The sequence below is a fragment of the Marmota marmota genome, unplaced genomic scaffold, assembly GCF_001458135.2.
Source record: "Marmota marmota marmota unplaced genomic scaffold, marMar, whole genome shotgun sequence".
NCBI lineage: Eukaryota > Metazoa > Chordata > Mammalia > Rodentia > Sciuridae > Marmota > Marmota marmota.
The window spans coordinates 2460866-2481388 of record NW_026000205.1 but is presented as its reverse complement, the minus strand read 5'-3'; the positions used below and the strand labels follow the sequence as shown (position 1 = coordinate 2481388).

Below are 20523 nucleotides of genomic sequence, written 5' to 3'. Positions count from 1 at the left end.
TGAGAATAGCCTAGGAGGCAAGGATGGAAGCAGACCAGTCAGGAGGCTTTTGCAGGCATCCCTAGGAGAGGTGTCAGGATGAAGATGCCCTGAAGTGGGCAGGGAGCACTGATAGACAGAGAGCCACCTGGATTCAAGAGAGTCTCGGAAATAGAATGAACAAGGGCACTTTGAGAAACAGGAACCTGATGGGGAAAGATAAGCTTTAACTAAATGGGTTAAGGAAGTAAGTAGGGAACCACTTAGCAAGGTATTAACTGCAGACAATCTGGATTCTGATTCCAGTTTGATTATTAATTGCTCTGTGACCTTGGGCAGGTGATTAGCTCTGTGCCTCAGTCTCCTTATCTGTGGAATGGGAATAATAATAGTAGCCATCCCATCACTTCCTTTGAGGAAGAACTGCAATCACGGTTGGAATGCAAAACACTGATGTTAAAGCTGGGAGGGACCCAAAGTCCTGCCTTCCATGTCTCATCCTGTTCCTAAATTCTGCCTCATTACACCTGGGAAGAACCCTGAGTTTCCACAAAATGGTTTGAAATCCACCCCTTTGAAGCAGATCATCTCAGACTGTCTGGCAACACTGGGCTGGTGTGCTTTGTGACAGTAGTTTGCAGATATGTAGCAGCAGCTCTGTCCCCACTGTCCCCTCCTGTCCTCTTTCACTCATCCATGTTGTCTGCTTGCCCCATGATGACATGTGATTTGCTCTGAGCCACTTTATGTACATGCTCACCCAGACTGCCAGGAGGTGGCGTGCTGCCTCTTTTCCAGCTGGGGTGACTAAATAAGATAAGCTCTGTGACTTGCTTAAGGATATACAGCAGAAAGGAAAGTCATCCCTGTGCCCCCAACTTTCACCTATGTTGTCACTCACTCTCATTTAGCAGAAAGTGCCTGATGGAGTCACAGTTTCTGTCACCCACGTGCTAAGGTTCTTTTGCTCTGAACATGAATTCATCCTGTGGAAATGGTAATGATAACCCTCCAAGATTGCTTTGAAAATTGAAAATAATATCTTTAAACCATCTAGTAAACAGGTTGATACATCAGTGATTGGTTGTTATTCTAGATTAGCCCACCTCCCTGCCTTTCTTTTTTTTCTTTTTTTTTTTTTTTTAAAAAACAAAGGATGGAACCCAGGGGTGTTTTACCGCTGAGCTACATCCTCAGCCCTTTTTTATCTTTATTTTGAGATAGGGTCTTGCCAAGTTGCTTAGAGCCTTGCTAAATTGCTGAGGATGACCACAAACTTGTGTTGGGTGCTCGAATTCGGGACCCCCAAAAGACCACCAGAGACCAAGATCGATGTAAGCAGCGAAGAGGTGTTTATTGCGAGCTAGCTCGGTCCTCCGCGTGCACACACAGCAACTGGTGACGCTGAGAGGCCCCGAGCCCAGGGTTTGCAGCAGTTTTATACACTCTTTGGGGAAGGCAGGGATCTCCACATACATCATAGCATCTCTTAGCAAATCATCACACACCGCGGGAAAATCAAATAACAACTCTAAAACATGATTAGCACATTCACTGGCGGGAACAAGTCGGGTAGGGGTGATTGGTTACTACGAGAGGGGGATTCATTTGAACTGATTGATTTAAGCCAAGAGGGGTGTTCATGCTGAATTACATGGTTTCCCAACACCATAAACTACTGGGAGGGTCATCTGGCATCCCAAGTATTTCCCTGTCTCATGCTGATTGGTGGCTGCTAGGGGGATTACTCTGGGTCCCCACCTAGCCTGACTGAGTCAGGGACACCTATTATTTGTAGATAAACAACTCAGCAGGGTGGGAATGTGCCTAGGAGTGCTCTGTGGGTCTTTCCAAGAACAAAGGTCATGTCCCTTCCTTGGACAGGCTTTGCTCTGAAGTAGAGGCTGGTTTTTCACATGCAATTCTCCCGCCTCAGCCTCCCAGGTGGCTGAGATTACAGGAATGCACCAACATGCCCAGCTCTCGTTTTTTTTTTGAAAGACTGAAGCTTTGGGCTGATATTTGAGTGGAGTTCGGTGATGCAGCATGGAGAGGGGCTTCTGCTATTTGTCAGACCAAGTCAATCTCTTAAACACCAGCCCTACACCAGAAATACACCGTGTGGTGCACTGGGGCAGCCTGAAGTTCTGCTGCGAGTGCTCCAGTGGGGGGGAGGGGGTCCTGTGAACCGAACGTTCTCCTGGACATACGGGGCAGAGCATGGCACCGAGGCGCGTGGGAAGCAAGAGGGAGGCAGCAAAGTGTGAGGAGACCCTGGCCGAACCTGAAGAGCTCTGGGAGCCGTGGTCGGGTGGCCCCTCTACCCCTCACACACCTGAGTCCCAGCCTCACCTGCTGCCTGTTTTCTTGTGCCACTCCAGGAAAGGGAGGAAGGGAGTGGGTGTGAAGGGGCCATCTGGGTGGCAGAATACTTGTCATGGAGGCCGGAGGGAGCACTGAGGGAAAGGGGACCAAACTGCTGCAAGAGGAGCAGCGGGAGCTCCTGAGGACTCTGGCTTGAAGGGTGGGGTGGGGAAAAGAGGTGGCAGGCAGAAGACCACTAGGTGGAGTCAGAGATGGAGTGGGCGAGTTCATGACGGTGTAGCGAGGGGGTGTCACTGGTTGGAAGAGAAGCTGACAGGAGACTTCTCAGCAAAAAGAAGAACAGAGGGGCTGGGGACAAGAAAAGCCTTCCAGGGCACACCTCCGTTGGCCTGTGGGCTCCAGCTAGGTCCCACCTCCCAGTAATCCCCTCAGCCATCCCTGGATTAATCCAGCAGTGAAGCCAGAGCCCTCGGGATGCAGTCACTTCCCCAAAGCCCCACCTCTGAACAGGAGAGACCTTGGGGACATTCTAGGTCCAAACCAGACAATCACAAAGGGGTCAGTTCAGCAAGAGAGAAAAGCAATTCTAAACAAGTATATATCTCTCCAATATTAGAGCACCCAAATATAAAAAGCAAATATTAATAGACCTTAGTGGAGACATAGACTCCAACACAATAACGGGACTTCAACACTGCACTTTCAGCAAGGGGCTGATCATCCAGACATAAAATCAACAAACAGCCAGCAGAATTAAGCAGCACCCTAGACCAAATGGATCTAACACACAGCTACAGAATGTTTCATCCGACAGCTACAGAAAGCATTCTTCTCCCCAGCGCATGGAACATTATCTAGGATAGATCACAATGTAGGCCACAAAACAAGTCTCAACAAAATTTAAAAATTGTAATCATAGTGCTACTGACCTCATGGGCTCTTATGCTATCAGAAGAATAAAAGCACAACTGGAATCTCAGCACTACAATCAATCAATCAATAAAGCACAATTGAGGAATGAGACTGACTCTTTATTTTTATGCTTGTGCCAAAAGAGGCAGCACACAGTGAACAGAAATCTTGGGCTGAATTGAAGGACAAAGGAATACAGCTTTTTTGGCATCCAGGGTTGGCAGGGACCCCATCTCTTGATGTCACATGGAGTGTTAGTTACACCCAGGTGCTACATCATGCGTCTTTGCAGGACACACATCTCATCATCATCTTAAGACCCCACTCAAGAGTGTGACTTTTATTTTGGTAATAGAGGTAATCACGTGTTATAGTTAAAGCTTCGTCCCAGGGTTTCATAACCTGACTTCCAGACCACTCACATATAATCGAATCAAGCCTTTATTGAAGCACACCGATGGCGGCTGACCAGAACATAAAGCTGTTTTCCTGATCAGCCCCAAACAATTGCGAGGGCACTCCTTATAAGCCTGAAAACCGCAAAAGGGATGTTGGGGGGGGGGTCTAGCCAATGCAAGCAAGCCAGGTTACNATTGAAGCACACCGATGGCGGCTGACCAGACATAAAGCTGTTTCCTGATCAGACCCCAAACAAGTTGCGAGGGCACTCTTATAAGCCTGAAAACGCAAAAGGGATGGGGGGGGGGGTCTAGCCAATGCAAGCAAGCCAGGTTACAGAAGCGGGAGAGTGCAGTCAAGCGGAGGGAAGCCTAACCAATCCCAGTTAGCCCAGTCACCCCAGTTACAGAAACAGGGCCCCGTTACCCTAGTTACAGAAACAATACCCCATTAGGTAGTTTTATGTTCTTAAAGGTTTCTATAGCAAAAGGAAAAGAATATCTTGCTCCAGTCATGACTCTTCTACTTGGCATGGTTGTTTTTCAGGATGAAGTCATAAAACAAAATGGAGTCACATTTGCTCCTACTACCACAATGTGAGTGACTATTCTATGCATCATTTGTCTCTTACCAACAGAAAGTTGCCTCTTATCATCTGGGAGAGTCCCTGATATTATTTTCAGAACAGGGAAGGCACTGTCCTGTCTCAGTGGATTTCTTTTTTTTTTTTTTTCATTTTTTTAAATATTTATTTATTTTTTTAGTTATCGGCAGACACAACATCTTTGTTGGTATGTGGTGCTGAGGATCGAACCCGGGCCGCACGCATGCCAGACAAGCACGCTACCGCTTGAGCCACATCCCCAACCCTCAGTGGATTTCTTAATGACCTTGTTTTTCTTGGCCCTGGCTTCTCAGTGTCCCCATTGACCAGAGGCTTTGAAGGCTGTGCTGACTTCCCAACCTCTCATTTCCAGATGTTATCTTAGCTCTATGGCCATGAACACTTGTCTACTTTTGAACTCCAAGTTTTTGGGTATCTTAGATATATTGATGTTGAGGGTCTTTTCTGATCAAAATGCAATAAAGTAAGAAATCAGTGACAAGAACAGTTTTGGATTTTTTACAGATATATGGAAATTAAACATGCCCAATGGCAGGAAACCTGCTTACTCCATCTCCATGTTTCTGGTTCCGTTGATAATCCCAAAAGATATAAACATATCACTGCAGTTAGTATTTCTATGCACTCAACTTTATAACTGTCATCTGAATTACCATGATGGAAACCTAAGTCTTTTGATGAGATTGGTCAAGAACCACGAGGAGTCACCACACAACACGCAGTCACCCAAAGAGCCATGATCTTGAGAAATGTCATCTTTCACACATGGAAGCAAACAAAAAAGACTTCTCTCCATTTTCTGAGCAAGTATCAGTGGTTTAATGTACGTGCATAATGATTATCCGCAGTCAGTGTTGTGAGAATGTGCTTCTAGAGAGTCAAATTTGGAATAAAATCTGTAAAACAAATTAGAACCCTCTAAGAGATTCTACACAATTTATACCTCTGAGAAATTATATGAAAGTGAAATAAATAAACTGTAAAAAGTTAATGTTGATAATTTTACATAGTCCCGGGGGACTAAAAACCAAAGTAAAACAAAACAAAAATGAAAATCTGACATGATAAAGTGTATTACAGGGATAGATTATGGGCAGTTGCGTGGAGGTGGTCCATAGAGCCGGCCAACATTCACAACCCTTAATCAGATTTTGAAGTATTGCATTATGATGAATATCTGCTTTTTTCATTTGAAGTATAACTTTTCTTGAAGGATATGTTCACCTTCATTTTCTATGTGGCACTGCTCTCCTTGGAATTCTATGCTTCAATACACACCAACATAAGTGCTGCCTATTCAGCATTCCCATCTTCTGTGCCAGGCTCCATGCTGTCTTGGGCACATGGAAACCCGTTGCCCACGCACTCATCTACACACCACTACAATGGCAGAAATAATACTGTGGTCAAGCAGCAACACCATTTTGTGTCTTCTTATCCTTTTGTGCTTGTGATTCTTTTCCAACCTGTCTGTAACTTTGCTGGCTTATTCAGACACATAAAGCTGCAACTCATTAAAAGTTCCTGGAATTTAATCAGCTGGAAGGAACGTCACTGCAGACAAGTCAATTGTAGACTAAAGATTTTGCAGCTGCTGTATCACATGGTTAATGAATCCATCTGAATTTTCTTTCAAATTCATTTGGACAGATGGAAAAAAACAAACTTAGTAGGTAACACTTTGAAATTCATCTTCAGAAGCCGGTTTGCACCTCATTCCAAATCTGTCATTACCGTTCAGGAATTCAAATGAGATCCTTTTTCTTCTTCAGTGTCCACCAAGTCTTAAAATAAGTGTTCATAAAGTGTTTTACTTTTTCCAGTTATTTGTACATAAATGAGCAAGAAGTTCTAGAATTTTTGATCAACCAGAGGAATTTATTGTATATATTTGATTTTTCAAAAATGGGATAGTTTTGAAGGTTCCGTGTGTGTAACTAGATTTTATTTCTATTTCTTGGCTTGCATTATGTTTTCATATATATGAAATAGTGTCAATGATTGTTTAAGTATTTGTATACTATTGTTACCAGTTGGCTGAGGGTTCTTTTGCTCAATTTGGATAGAAATTGTAGAAAAGCAAAATGCAGCTCCCTCAGTGCTGCTAACAGCTCTGAACTCCGAGAGCCGGTAGCTCTTGGTTCTTATTGTTAGCAGCTCTCCACAGCCAGAGCTAATGGCTCCCAGCAGCTCTCCCGGAGCTCTTGGTCATTCTGGAATTCTTCAACAGCTCTCTGCTGCTACATGTTCTCAGTAGCTTTTAGTGTTACCAGCTTTTGGTGCTACCAAACCTGTCTGCTGTAATTGGGATAGAATTCACAAATAGGCAAGCTAAAACCATCTGAAAGAGGCTTCTTTGGGCAAGCAGTGCACAGCATGTAGATCCAGCTCCGTTTGGTCCTCCAGCAGCATCTTTCTTACACCCATCTTGGTGGCCCTGAACACCTACTTAATTAACATCCTGTCTCTAGGACCTCTGAGTAAAATGAATGTTGTTCTCCTGAGCCCCTTCTCTCTCTTCCTGTAGCCATCCCTGACTGATCATTATGCAACAGAGTAAAAAAAAAAAAAAAAAAAAAAAAAAATTTGCAGTATGATGCCATCAATAAAAAGTGAAAGTCTAGGGTTGGGGTAGACCACCTGCCTACCATGCATGAGGCACTGGGTTCCACCCTTGGCACCACACAAAATAAAGATATTGTGTCCACCTATAACTAAAAATTAAATAATTTTTTTAAAGTGAAAGTCCATAAACCCTCCAAACATACATACTTTCGAAATCAAACTTATACCAACATTAAATTTAAAAAATAAAGGATAATATATAAAACATTTAGAAATGTTAACCCCTAGAGGAAATAAGGAATATATTATACACATATTAGGTGTTCATAGTAATGGCTATTGTATTAATTAAGCTGTTTTGAATATGTATATGGGTTCTTTTCATTTACATTGCATCATATATTGTGTAGGAAATATTTAACAGTGGAATTTGGAGGGAAATTTCAATTTTATATTATGGCAAACAATTTTAAAACAGCAAACAGATTCCATAACAAACCAAGTGTGTAACAAATCCTCAGTGATGTCAGGGCTACAGTATACCCTGCTGCCCTGTCAGGCCTGTGCTGCACGGAGGGTGGAGGAGCAGGGGGCACAGCGGCCTCCCCTGAGGCAGCCAGCGTGTCCTCTGGGGTCCTGCTCAGGGTCAGCTTGAATCGAGGGCTGTGCTCATTTCCATCAGCTGCTTGGAAACTTTTGGTGGCTTTCTAGGTTCTCAAGTTTACTTTCTGAGGCAGTCCAACGAGGGAAAACACAGCCTCAGGGATGACGTAGCACTCCTAATTAATAAACCTAACAGTTACACCCAGAGACTCACTGTGCCTCTGGGAGAGGATCTGTTGCTCCTCTGGGTGCATCAAAATGATTCCTGGTAAACAAGGTCATTGAGGCAACAGGTGACAAGGTGATCAACGACCCCTGGGAGTAGAGTTCCTATCATTGTGTCTCTGAAATACAGTCTCTACTGGCCACATGCAGCCTTTCCAAGATGGCTCATTGTGTTGGGGAGGCTGACTGCCTGGAGCAGGGACCCTGCAGCCCTCGGCCTCAAGAGAGAGTAAGGTAGGAAGTCCTTGTCTGTATTCCCATTACCACGTCTAACTTCTGCACAGAGATTTCAGTTATTTTTAGATTTTTATTTTTAATACTTCCGTTATAATGTACATGCATGATCCTTTCTCTTAGTTTCTAACTCTTTTTTGCAGGAGGATACGGGAGATTGAACTCAGGGGCACTCGACCACTGAGTTCACATCCCCAGCCCTATTTTGAATTTTATTTAGAGACAGGGTCTCACTGAGTTGCTTAATGCCTCCCTTTTTGCGGAGGCTGGCTTTAAACTCACGATCCTCCTGCCTCAGCCTCCCTAGCTGCTGGGATTACAGTGTGCACCACCACACCTGGCTAGTTTCTCTCTCTTTTTTTAAATATTTATTTTGGACTTAGTTTGTGGCTCAGGTTTGTGTCTCAGCACCACATAAAAATAAATGAATAACATGATGGTATTGTGTTCAACTACAACTGAAAACTAAACATTTTTTAAAACAATATTTTTCAGTTGTAGTTGGACACAATACCTTCATTTCATTTATTTATTTTTTTATGTGGTGCTGAGGATCAAACCCAGGGTCTCACATGTGCGAGGGGAGCCCTATACTGCTGAGCCACAAACCCAGCCCACTTTCTAACTCTTAATTCTCTTTTAATATATGCCTGTGCTATCTCCATTCTTTCATTCCTGTGTGTGTTAGTATCTGTTATAACTCTGCATATCTGTCATTGTTTAAATCAATTGAGTTTTGTTGAAAGTATCTGACACACATTCTTGATGTGCAGATCTTGAATTTTCTTTTAACATATATGTGAAATTTCCATGCAGTTCCATGACAATCTTAGGTCTCCTGTATTGTGTGATCTTTCTCACACTCTCATCTTCATATTCAACGGCTCAATTGACATTTGCTTATATTTCAAATGATTTACATCCAACTTCATTTACTCCTTTTTCTACTCTACGATTAAGTTTTAGTTTTCAGAGCATATACATGTATATATGAAATATGTAATATAATAAACATAATACATATATTACCTTTTAAAAATTAAAGGACATTCATTTCATTAAATGCTATAGTCACTTAGATTAATTTATCATATCATTTCCAATTGGGTGCATAACAACTTTTTATCATATATTAATTCTGAGGTTTGTCTTATTCTATGCTATCTAAATGGTATCCTTCTGAAATGGTGTTCTGATAATACTTTTGTGACACAATACAGCAATCAAAATTATTTTTATACTGACTTTCTTCCCCATAACCTTGAAAAATCCCTCTAATAATTCCAATAGTTTAGTCATTGATCCTGCAGTTATTCTCCATAAGATTTAATATATATGAAGAAAGATAATATTACTTTATTTGCAGTTGTTATAAACTGTACCTTCTCTGTTGACAATAATGGCCCTCTGCAGTCATGAGGAGCAAAAGTAATGAGAACAGATCTTCACTCATATGTGATCTGGAAGGCAAAGCTTTCCATGTTAAACCACACGTATGATATCATGGACTTGGTTCATATTTTTACCATAGTAAATAATTTTTTCTATACCTATAGCATAAAAATTTTAATTTTTATATATGTTGCATTTTATCACTGGTTTTATATATCTATTGAGGTTGATGATGGATTTATGTCTTTGAATCTACTATTATGGGTGATCACAGTAGTCAAGTTTGAACCTGAAACCATTATCACATATTAAAGACAAGGTGCATTTTCAAAAACAACAATATGGTCACCATAGTCAATCATGGCAAGTATCACAATTTCTTTTTTTTTTAAATATTTTTTAAATTGTAGGTGGACACAATATCTTTATTTTATTTAAGTGGTGCTGAGGATTGATCCCAGGGCCTCACACATGCGAGACCAATGCTCTACCGCTGAGCTCCAGCCCCAGCCCAAGTATCACAATTTCAACTAAGTCAAACTCATAAAACATAAACTGCATAGTTGGTGGAAGGCACTAAATAGCCTGTGGAGGAACAGGACTCCAGCACTGTGGGGGCTCAGTAAATAATTTGAGTGCTGCTCCCTTAACAGGATAATGAGTGTGGGATCATTGCAGTACAGATCATGCCCAAGCAGGAATGGTGGTGGAAGCGCAGCCTGAGATGATCTGAGAATGTTCTCATGGACTTGCTCAGTGTGGAGACACATGGGGAACTGAACACAGGTCCAGGAAGAAATGAAAGACAGTGGTTCAGGTGAAGGAACAACTGGGTCAGTGGGAGAAAGTATCCGTAAGCAAATGAAATAGTGAAATAAACTCCAAATTCCAAGAAATGTGGTTGAGATATTGACCTCTTCAATTGCATATTAACCTGAAAAAATGTCCAGTCATTTCTGCTGCAATAACATTGTTGAATCTACTCATTCTGTTTCCATAAGCACTCAGAAACAATCAGACCAAAGGGTAGATGTTACAAATATCATAGTCCTCAGGACACAGGGACCTTGTTTGGATTATCAACCATGGTATGAGTGCTGGTTGTGCGGGACATTCCATGTTCTGGGGTTTGTCCAGAGCCCTGTGGGATATTGAGCAGCAGTCTTGGCCTCAATTTTCTGCATGTCAGTAGCTCTGCACAAGTTGTGCACAAGTTGTGGTCAGGTGTCTCAGATCACTGCTGTTTGACCCATGTGTTGGGAGGGAGGTGAAAAGTTTCCACATGGAACACGCTGTATTGCACGATTGTTTAGCAGTCACTGACTTGGAGGAAGGGTGTGTGCCATGAAAACTCCAAGGCAGAAGTTCAAGTACACAGTGTAGTCTGTCTGTTAGAAGGATCATATTCTTCAGAGAGGCGAGACTACGGAAACACAGGCTGAGGATGAAACACAGTCTGAGGCTCATGCCAGATAACCTGTACACATGCCGTTCACACAGGCTGCATGGCCCCTGCTCACTATCCAGGAATGTAGTGATGTGGCTTGAGTTCCCCTTCTCTCTCTGCCTACTTCTGTGATCTGTTGCTCCCAGGAATCCCTGGAATCCAGGCTCTGGAACTGTCTAACTACACCCTCACATGCAAGAAAACTGTACATTTCACCACCTTTTTTCCTCCTGCAATGTTGGTGTTCTTGCAGAAGTTATGTCTTAAAAACAATTGTAAGTAATTTTTTTTTCATTGTAGGCCTAGTTTACCTCATTACAACTTTTAAGCCATCATTAAGGTAATATTTCTGTGCTGGGGGCGGGGTAGCTCAATGGTACTGCGCCTGCCCGGCATGCTTGAAGACCTGGATTCCATCACCAGCAAAATAATCATAAAATAATGTTTCCAAGGAACACAGTCTTTGGGGTTTTCCTCATCTTTCAGCTGTGCATTGGAGTCCCTGGTAACTCATTCCTCTTCCTGCTGTATATGCACACCTTCTTATTTCAGCATCATGTGAAGAAGATTATGGAACCCATTTTCTCTCTTCTCATGTTGGCCAACACTTTGACAATCACATTCACATTGATACCACATATCATGTCATCCTTTGGAGTAAGATGGTTTGGGGACAGTGTTGGTTGCAAAGTAGTCTTGTATACATACAGAGTGACGCGGGGTGTTTCCCTGTGCACCACCTCTCTCCTTAGTGCCTTTCAAGCCATCACTGTCAGTCCCAGTAACTCAAAGTGGGCGTGGCTTAAATGTAAGCTCTCTACATGGACTTGTCCCTCATTCCTTTTCTTCTGGATCTTCAACATGCTCATCTACTTACGCATCATTGAAACTGTCACAGCCAGGAGCAATTTCACTCTGGTTGGTCATGGCTATGTTGATGCCTACTGTCAAACCAGGCAGTTTGGGAATCAGAACTCAGGGACATATATTATGAGTCTGTTGGTGATTCGAGATCTGGTGTCGGTGCTCCTCATGATCGGCACCAGCCTGTACATGGTGAATCTCCTCTACAGACACCGCAGGAGAGCCCTGCACCTCCACAGCCCCCACGTCTCCTCCCAGACATCTCCTGAACACAAAGCCACCCGCACCATCCTCCTGCTTGTAGGTTGGTTTTTGTTCTTTTATTTCTCAAACAACTGTCTGACTCTTTATTTATTTTATGCACATGAGAAAATTCCAAGCCTGGAGGGGATTAGCGCAGTTTTATCATCATGCTACCCAACCATCTGCCCGTTTTTGCTGATGAAAAATAATAAAATTGTTTCTCAACTTATTTCATCCTTTTCCTTGATAAGAATAACAGGTTCCCATGGAATATTTAATGGCTGAACTGACTTCCCAAGCTTTAACAGAAGAGAGTCCTTAATGATGTGTATGGGAAAAGCAGATCCATGTAGTACTTGAGCACTTAAGATGCCACTAGTTTGAGTTCATTTATTCTATAAATCTAAAATGCACTCAAAATAGAAGGCTTAGTTTGAATAAATATATATATGTATCACTGGAATAGCTTTCACATTGATTACATGTCTGAATTAAGACATTTTGAGTAAAATGAGTATATTTTCTATATGCTATTAAAACTCTTCTGTTTGCTTTTCCTCTCTTGAAATGCAGCAACAAGAAAATGTAAAATTGACTTGGAGTTTGCATCATGCTTCTACTACAGTGTGCTGGCCTAAGAAACTGCCTGTGTATCCCACCAATGCCCATTGCCCTCCTTACATCTTCCAGGTAAGATATTAGGGCTTGGATGTACTCCAGTGTCCTGAGAGCATAAGACATGATAACCAAGGGACTCAATAGATTCTTCATGGTGCAGGGATCATATCTGTGATATGAGGAGAGCTCTACAAGTAGAGCTGGGGAGGAGAACTGGGAGGCCTAGAGATTCACTCTGAGCCTGCAGTGAGCTGCCCTGGGGCATCTCTGACGTCTGCAGAAACCTCTCCACAGTGACGCCCACTCACATTGGGATGGAGGGCTTCCTATCTGGATGCAGTCTCTCATGTCTAAGCTGACGTGTGTCTTCTCTCAGTCATTCTCCATGAGAGGCTGCGAGCCCCTTTCCATTGCTGGCATCATGGACTTTGCGGAATCTTTGCCCCACACCTCCTTTCTTTACTCCCACCTCCCCGACTTGAAGTCCTTGTTCTGTAGAAGCCAGTGCTTCACTCAGATCCTCAGAATGTCACACAGGGATTTGTAGATTGAATCCTTTCCTGCTTTGTCCACCACCATGGCTCATATTTCCTTTCCTGCGTGAGGGGGCCAGGGAGGCCCTCAGCCTCACCATTTCTACTGATCAAGGTGAGAAAGTGACATGGATCCCTGCTGCCAACCGCACAGCCTGCCTACTGGTGCTGGCTGGGAGGCTACAGTGGAGCTGTGGAGCCACAGAGTGGCAGCCCTGGTGGGTTGGAGCGTTGGTCGCTTGTGGCAGTGTGGAACTTGCCATGCCGGTGTGGTGGGCCAGCACCGAGTCAGGGCAAACTGACCCATCATCCCCGGGAAGGTGGCCTGCACACAGTGGGCATGCCCGCTGCAGAAGCTCCTGCCTGAAGCCATTTGTGAAATGCGTGGGGACCTTTTTCAGCATCACAGCCAGTGAAGGGGTAAATCTGGTACAGGGAACCTCCCATGCCAGTCCCACCGGGATAGAGGGCTCAAACACAAGTGAACTCCCCCTCAGCTCTGCAGAGGTCTCCTGCAGCACCGGAAATGGGAGTGACCCCCTAGAAACCGAGCAGCCTACCTGCTCTGACCTTTATCCTGTTTTGGTGAAGAACTTTCTACAGGAAGCCTTTGATGTATTCCAATATAAATAAAGCAAGCACGGGCCCTTTTCTCTGTTAGAAGCCGGACCCCTCTGGTCAGCTTTGCCCATTGCTGCCCTCACTTTGACACTACTTTCTGTGTTCTGTGGTTATTTCATGGTATTGCTTTTCTTAGCTTTTATTTCTCAGCCAGCCCATCCCACTGAAGGGTAACCTGTGCCCTTGCGTGCAGATGTGGGCGGTAAGTGCCCTTCAGATAGCACAGCAGCGCCATCTGATGACATCAACCTCCTGCTTCCTTACCTGCCAAGAGAAAATGTAAGTGGGGCAGACCTAACAAAAGATGGGACTCCAGAACTGATCAAGAGCAAGAGCGTCAGTACATTTCCAAGCCCTCATTATCATAAATTTGGACCAAGTGCTATTTAAACCCCTAGATCAGCACACTGGGCCCGTAAACCTGCTGTTGGTTTCCCTCTTGTGCTGCAAGAGTTCTGTTCCTCAATAAACTCTACACTCACTCATCCTGGTCTGTGGGTTTCATTCTCTGATTAATGAGTCAAGAACCCAGAAAGAAGAAGAAATTGAAGATGAGCTGCTGGGTCTGCTGCCACACTTCCTGGCAAATAGGCCTGCCGCTTGCGCAGACCCACCTGTCAGCACAAGCAGTGGATTGAGTTTCATCTTAAAACTCTAGTTCAATAGGGCCTCAGAAGAGGGTCCCTAATCTACCCAGCCTCGTATTTTACATATAAACACGTGTACGTGAAGGTACCTGTGTGTGTGTGCATATACCTTACCTCTGTGGAGAACTTATCTGACTTAAGTGATATGTTAAAAAGCTGTGGATAACTCCTTTCACCACGATTTTTTGTGAGGGTTCCTGGGTTGCTTTTTCTTTCCCTGCCATTCTATCTTGTGTCTGCAGTAGGTGGCCAGGAAGCTGATTTCCATTGAGTGCCTCTTCCCCTCTTCCATGAACCCCTGGAAACTCGGTTCCTGTTTTATTATATCTGATTTTGTTCATCTTGATAATATTCAAGGGTGACAGAATCCAAACTTAGAGGCAGATTTCACAACATGGTGTGCTTTCAAAACAAATGGAAGACACTGCAAAATGCAGTATTTTCTTTATTAATGGAAGCCCATCTTAATAACTGACAGTGAAGACAAAAGGGCTAAGGACGCTCCACGTATTTCCAAGGCAGTACACAGGCAGAGTTGTAACTCAGGAAGTTGGTTCAGCTTTTGTTGTTGTTGTAAAATGTGTTTCTTGGACCACTTTTAGGTTCAGGCCCTCCCTTTTACCCTGTTCATAAGGGTTTACAGCCTCCCCTCTCTCAATCTACCGACCAGAATTCAACACTTCTTAAAATGACAGAACCTATGTTAACACATTATTATCCAAAACCATAGTTCCCTCTTGGTTTTGTTCATTCTATGACTGTGTGCGTGCGTGCGTGCGTGTATGTGAGAGAGAGAGAGAGAGAAACTGGGGACTGAACCCAGGACCATTCCTTCTCTAAGCTATACCAGCGACCATTTTACAAAATTTTATTTTTTAATTAATTAATTTATTTATTTCAAGATACTTTATTTACCCTTTTTTAGAGAGAATTTTAATATTTTTTTTTTTTTTTCGTTTTTGGCAGACACAACATCTTTGTTTTTATGTGGTGCTGAGGATCGAACCTGGGCCGCACACATACCAGGCGAGCGTGCTACCGCTTGAGCCACATCCCCAGCCCTCAAGATGCTTTATTTTCAAAACAGGTCACAACATTAACCTTTTGACCTATCCTGACATTGTACAAGCTACCAATGCCAGCTGGGCAGCTGAGGGGACATTCTCTAGTAGCTTGTTTGAAAAGTGAATAAAAATCCATACCAAACAAATATTCAATAGTTTCCGTAGGAAGATGGGTAAGTGTGACCCCACCTTCTAATCTTACACACTACTGCATCTGGGCCAACCTACTCTTATGGAGAACTTTCAAAACTAGCAGTAATTAAGTCCAGTGGTCCCCCAGATCCCTGCAGTGAACAGCTTCAGAGTGACACCTACACTCTGATACTAGTGGAGGTGCTCACAGCCGGGTGACATTTCATGCTGCTTTCCTGAGCACAAGGCACAGGCAGAGTGCCCACGTCCTGCTCCTCCACTTCGGGTGGGAAGCCATGGTTCTGACTTTGCTGCCTGCATTGCCGTGTTGGTCATGACATCACATGATAGATGGCCTCTGGAATCCACTGAAAGTAGCAGCAGTGGCAACAGTGTATGTGCCCATGTTTTCCAAAAGCATCCAATCACCCACATGCATTCTGGGCAGGTCATAGCTCTCGACACTCCAATCAAAGCCACCAGAGGTTGGTCCCCATATGCTGGATGAATAACACTTCTCATCTGGTTGAGGTCTCTTCTGTAACCCCGTCATTCACATGGTAACAAAGGACTGTTCACCTGACTCATCTTCAAGGTCAGAGCCTGTCTGTGCTTTTAATACAATTTTTTTTTCCTTTTTTTTGTACCAGGGATTGAACCCAGGGGCACTCAACCATGGCCACATCTCCAGCCCTATTTTGTATTTTATTTAGAGACAGGGTCTCAATGCACTTTGCAGTTGCAGAAGCTGGCTTTGAACTTGCGATTCTCTTGTTTTAGCTTCCCAAACCACTGGGATTACAGGTTTGTGCCAGTGTTTAATGCAGTATTTTTGGCAGTGAGATTAACTGCAAGCATGAGAGCCGAAGCAACAGGATATCTGCCTGGCTCAGCTACTATCCTCACCCCAGAGTCTGACCGAAAGTACTTGTCCAAGTGTAGGCATCACCCACTGGGGTTGAGTTACACTCACCTGTTCTTTTGTAATCCTACCCCTTCTGCCTTTTTGGATAGAATATTCTAAGAAACAGTGACACCCCCCCAAATAAAAGCCCACTTCCAAAAATAAAAGCCCACTTCCAAACATGCTTGCTCTCTCTCCTCAGCCTCTGGTGACCTTCTCTTGCCCCCTTTGGGGAGCCTGAGGCCAGGAGACAGGAAAGCTGTCCTGAAGCTCATATAAAAGGTATTTTGTGTCCGTGTGGTATTTTGTGTCACCCCAAATTCACACGAGTGACTTTACTTCAGCTGCCTGTGCTGGACGGGGGCGGAATGTTGCCACACAGAAAGATGTGCATCATGAGGAGGAAGGAAGAGACAAATGGACAGAGGGGCCATGGCAGGAAAGAACATCGAAACCTCCAAAATATGCTAAGGAAGCAAACATCATGGTTGATAATGACATTGAATCTGGAGAGATCTACAAAAAGACTGTTCAGACTGCATTATTTATAGGCAAAGATGTAGAAAAATATTGAAAGCAAAAAGAGAAAGATAACTCATTATGTATATAAGCGGTCTTTGAAAAGACTGCAGGTCATTCCTCAGCAGAGCCCTAGCTAGGAGGAGAGCAGGGATTGAACGATTAACATGCAGAGTGCATGGTATTGTACCTGGCTCAACAGTCCTTCAAAGTAAAATGTAAGTTCCCATCTTCCAGGTAAAAACAACTGAAGAGATTTGTGATGGTCACAAGAGGTGCTGAAGGAAGGGTTTCAGTGGAAACTAAGAGAAAGTAAACAGTGACAGAAAAATCCGTGAACAACAAAATCTCAGTGCTCAGCGTAGATGCATGTCCGCTGACGGCAGGTGTCCTCTGCAGTGGTCCTTCACAAGCCAACGCCAACGCCATTATACAGCTCTCACTTGTTCTGTGAGTAGTTCTGCTCTGTGTCCTGCACATTCGAATGTCATTCTGTGAGCTTTCTTCTTCGTACCCAGTCGAGCATGTGCATTTTTTCTCCTTCCGATCAGGTCTTCTCTCAACTCAGTGTCAATTCAGAATCCAGAACATTCGTGTGTGATTCAGACCACTGTATGTGCCTCTGTGTTTCATTAGCTCCTAAGTCCTCAGTGTGCTGATGAGCACTGGCACCTGCATGTGCAGGTGGCTTGACCAGAGGATGTCATCAAGACTTCATGAGTCATTGTCCGGGCTGCTGTGCAGGTCCAGTTTTGTTCTAGGAGGGCAATGGCATTTCCTACCCTAAATGGAAACAGACCAAACTTTTCCATGATGATAAAATGATACAGTTTACTGAATTGGGAACACATCCTGATGAAGCTTTTGAAAAAGACACAAACAAAATTCAAAGTCAGATAGATACATTGCTGATATTAAGATTCAAAAGTGAAGTGTGATTTTCAAATATGATATTAGCTATGTAAACTGCAGGTGATAATGGAACAGAACACAAATGATGAACAGAAAAGTAAACTGTGTGGACAGAACGGGTCAAAATTAAGATTATTACTTCACAAAATGTGAATCACATGAACTACGAGCCAACTAAGATTTTTGAATGTCTAGTAATCAGGACCATTAGTAATCAGGACCACAGTATACTCATCAAATTGCCAAATCCCACAGCCTACTGAACCTCATATGATTGGTAGAGCCAAGACATTTAAATACTGTCAGCGTCTATAAAGATGTTGTTGGAATGGATGGGAAATCACAATTAATGACACACATACCTAGTGTCATTAACTCCTCTCTTTTATATGTTCCCCAAAGAAATGCAAGAAACTCTCCAATAATCACAGAGAGCCTTTCATGCAGGGGTGCAGGCCAAGGAAAGTTCATAGAGATAACATCTATCAATTCAGGGAGGAAGAATTTAGGGCATATTCACAGAAGGAATGCAGGGCAGCAGGAAAACGAGTAACCAGCAACTTCAAGTTTAAGCTCCAGAAAATAGAAAATCCCTCTAGAAGATAAAAATGTCAACTTGAGAAGAATTCATGCAGCATAAGCCTTCTGCAAAAGCATAAGCCCATAACAACCCAAAGATTGTACTGGTAAATTTAAATCTGCACAGGTTTTAGAAGGTGAAGGATATATGGGCAATGCGGGGATTTGGGGCCTTAGGAGAACTGACATTTCATTAGTCTTAGGAGCATGTATTTTAGGTGTTGAGAGTCACGAACTTCATTTCACAATTCATCGCGTTAGGAATGTGCTTTAACTACATTTATTGAGCTTCTATCACAGGTTGCATGGGAAACATTTCAGAGCTCAGTTCTGGAGCACTTCCCACGTCTCCACAATTCTGAAAGGAGAGACAGGTCCACACAGGCCACGCGTGCTCCACACAATGGCGACTCCCTGTGCTGCGGGTGGCAGTTCACCCTGTGCCCTGCACCAGCCTGTGCTGCATGGAGCCTGAAGGAAGGTAAAACCCACTGTAGGCAGAGGAGGCACAGTGGCCTCCTGAGTCCTCAGGGTCCTGCTCAGGGTCAGCTTGGATCCAGGCTTGTGGTCATTTCCACCAGCTGTGTGGAAACTAGTCTTTAATGACTTCCTGGATGCTGAAGTTCACTTTCTGGATTCGTCTTGGGAAAACCACATTCTCAGGCAGTGACTGCACTCACTCCACCTGCAAGTCCACCAGGAGATTCCCAGTGCCCCTGGGAGAGGACCCGTTGCTCCTCCTGGGCTTCAAAATGAGGCACAGTAAACAAGGTCCTTGGGGCAACAGGGGACAGGTGAGTGATGTGCCCTGGGAGGAGAGGTCCTGTCATTCTGCCCCTGAAATACAGGGCCAGGCGCAGCCTTTCCAAGACTCCTCACCGTGTCAGGGAGGCCGACTGCCTGGAGCAGGGCCCTGCAGCCCTAGGCCTGGAGAGAGAGGAGGGGAGCCCGGGGCTCTTTTCCCCCTGCCCAGTCCACGCCCGGTAAGGACTGCATTTGATGTCTGGTTTCCTCCTGAATGTTCTTCCTCTCATGATATGCCCATATCTTCTTCTCTCTTAGTTCCTTCAACTCTTCTGTTCTTTTCTGCAGACACGGTTTCCCTTTCTGATCTGGCCTGTGTTTAAGTCGTTTGTACTTCTTAGCTCTACAAATCCATCCTGTCTTCAACTGAGTTTTCCTTTAACACTGAGAGCACTTGGTTTCCTCTGTTCTGGGTCCTCTCCTTCCTGATTAGAGCACAGGTGAGAGTTCCCTCCAGTCCCGCCCTTGACCTCAGGGTCTCCCGTGCCCTGGTCTCTGTGAAGCTCTGTCTCCATCTCAGTGCCTCCATTGATGCGGGGTTATTCTGGAGCAGTTTAGCTCCAGGGTCACTTCATTATTCCTTTTTCTGCTCTGTAGCTAGTTTTAGTTTCTCTTCCCAGATTCCTTTTACTTTTCATACATGTCCAGTTGGAGGCGTAGCCTAATTTTATCATGTAACAATTGGTAGGTTCATTTTATTGCATGCGGCTTAACTGTGTCATACTTCAATGGTGTTTGAATAATAGTTTTATGGTGGAATACAGACCTCAAGTGATTTTTATGCTGATTTTCTCCCAGTAGCCTTAATAATCTCTCAAATGATTCATATGATTTAGCCAACATTATTGTCTACAATTTAATCTGTGTAGGTAAAAAAAATAATGTTGCCTTCTTCCCAGTGATTATAAATTATTCCTTCTGTGTTGACAATAAAGCCCTCTACTGTCATGAGGGGCAAAAGCAGAGAGAGAAGTTATCTGCATTGGTATCTGATATGACAGAAGCTTTCTATATTCAACCCCAAAATGGTATTGTTGACATTATTGATATTTTATTATAGTAACAACATCATTTTTATTCCTAGCTCATAACAACTTTAACTTTATATGTGTGGCATTTAATCCCATGATTTTCTGTGTCTATTGAGGTTGATGATGAGATTTCTCCTTGAGTCTACTCCTGGGGGTGGTCACACAGCTGACCTTTCTAATGCTGAGCCTCCTTGCACTTATGGGCAACTCACTTGCTCATTTGCTGGAATCCTTTTGCACAGTGTGGGATTCCTGTCAGCCATAATTTTGTGCAGATTGCTTTTCATCTGGAAGTGGAAGGACACACTCTTGTCATCAACGTTTCAACTACATTTCCTTCTGTTGT

At 43.7% G+C, this 20523-nt stretch overlaps 1 protein-coding gene across 1 annotated transcript; it reads left to right on the top strand.

Moving 5' to 3' along the window:
- Nucleotides 1–10879: 10879 nt before the first annotated feature.
- On the top strand, nucleotides 10880–14043 carry LOC107151578 (vomeronasal type-1 receptor 4-like). The gene has a single exon (XM_048790630.1). The coding sequence runs from the start codon at nucleotides 11148–11150 to the stop codon at nucleotides 12096–12098; it is 951 nt and encodes a 316-aa protein (XP_048646587.1). The 5' UTR covers nucleotides 10880–11147; the 3' UTR covers nucleotides 12099–14043.
- The last annotated feature ends 6480 nt before the right edge of the window (nucleotides 14044–20523 follow it).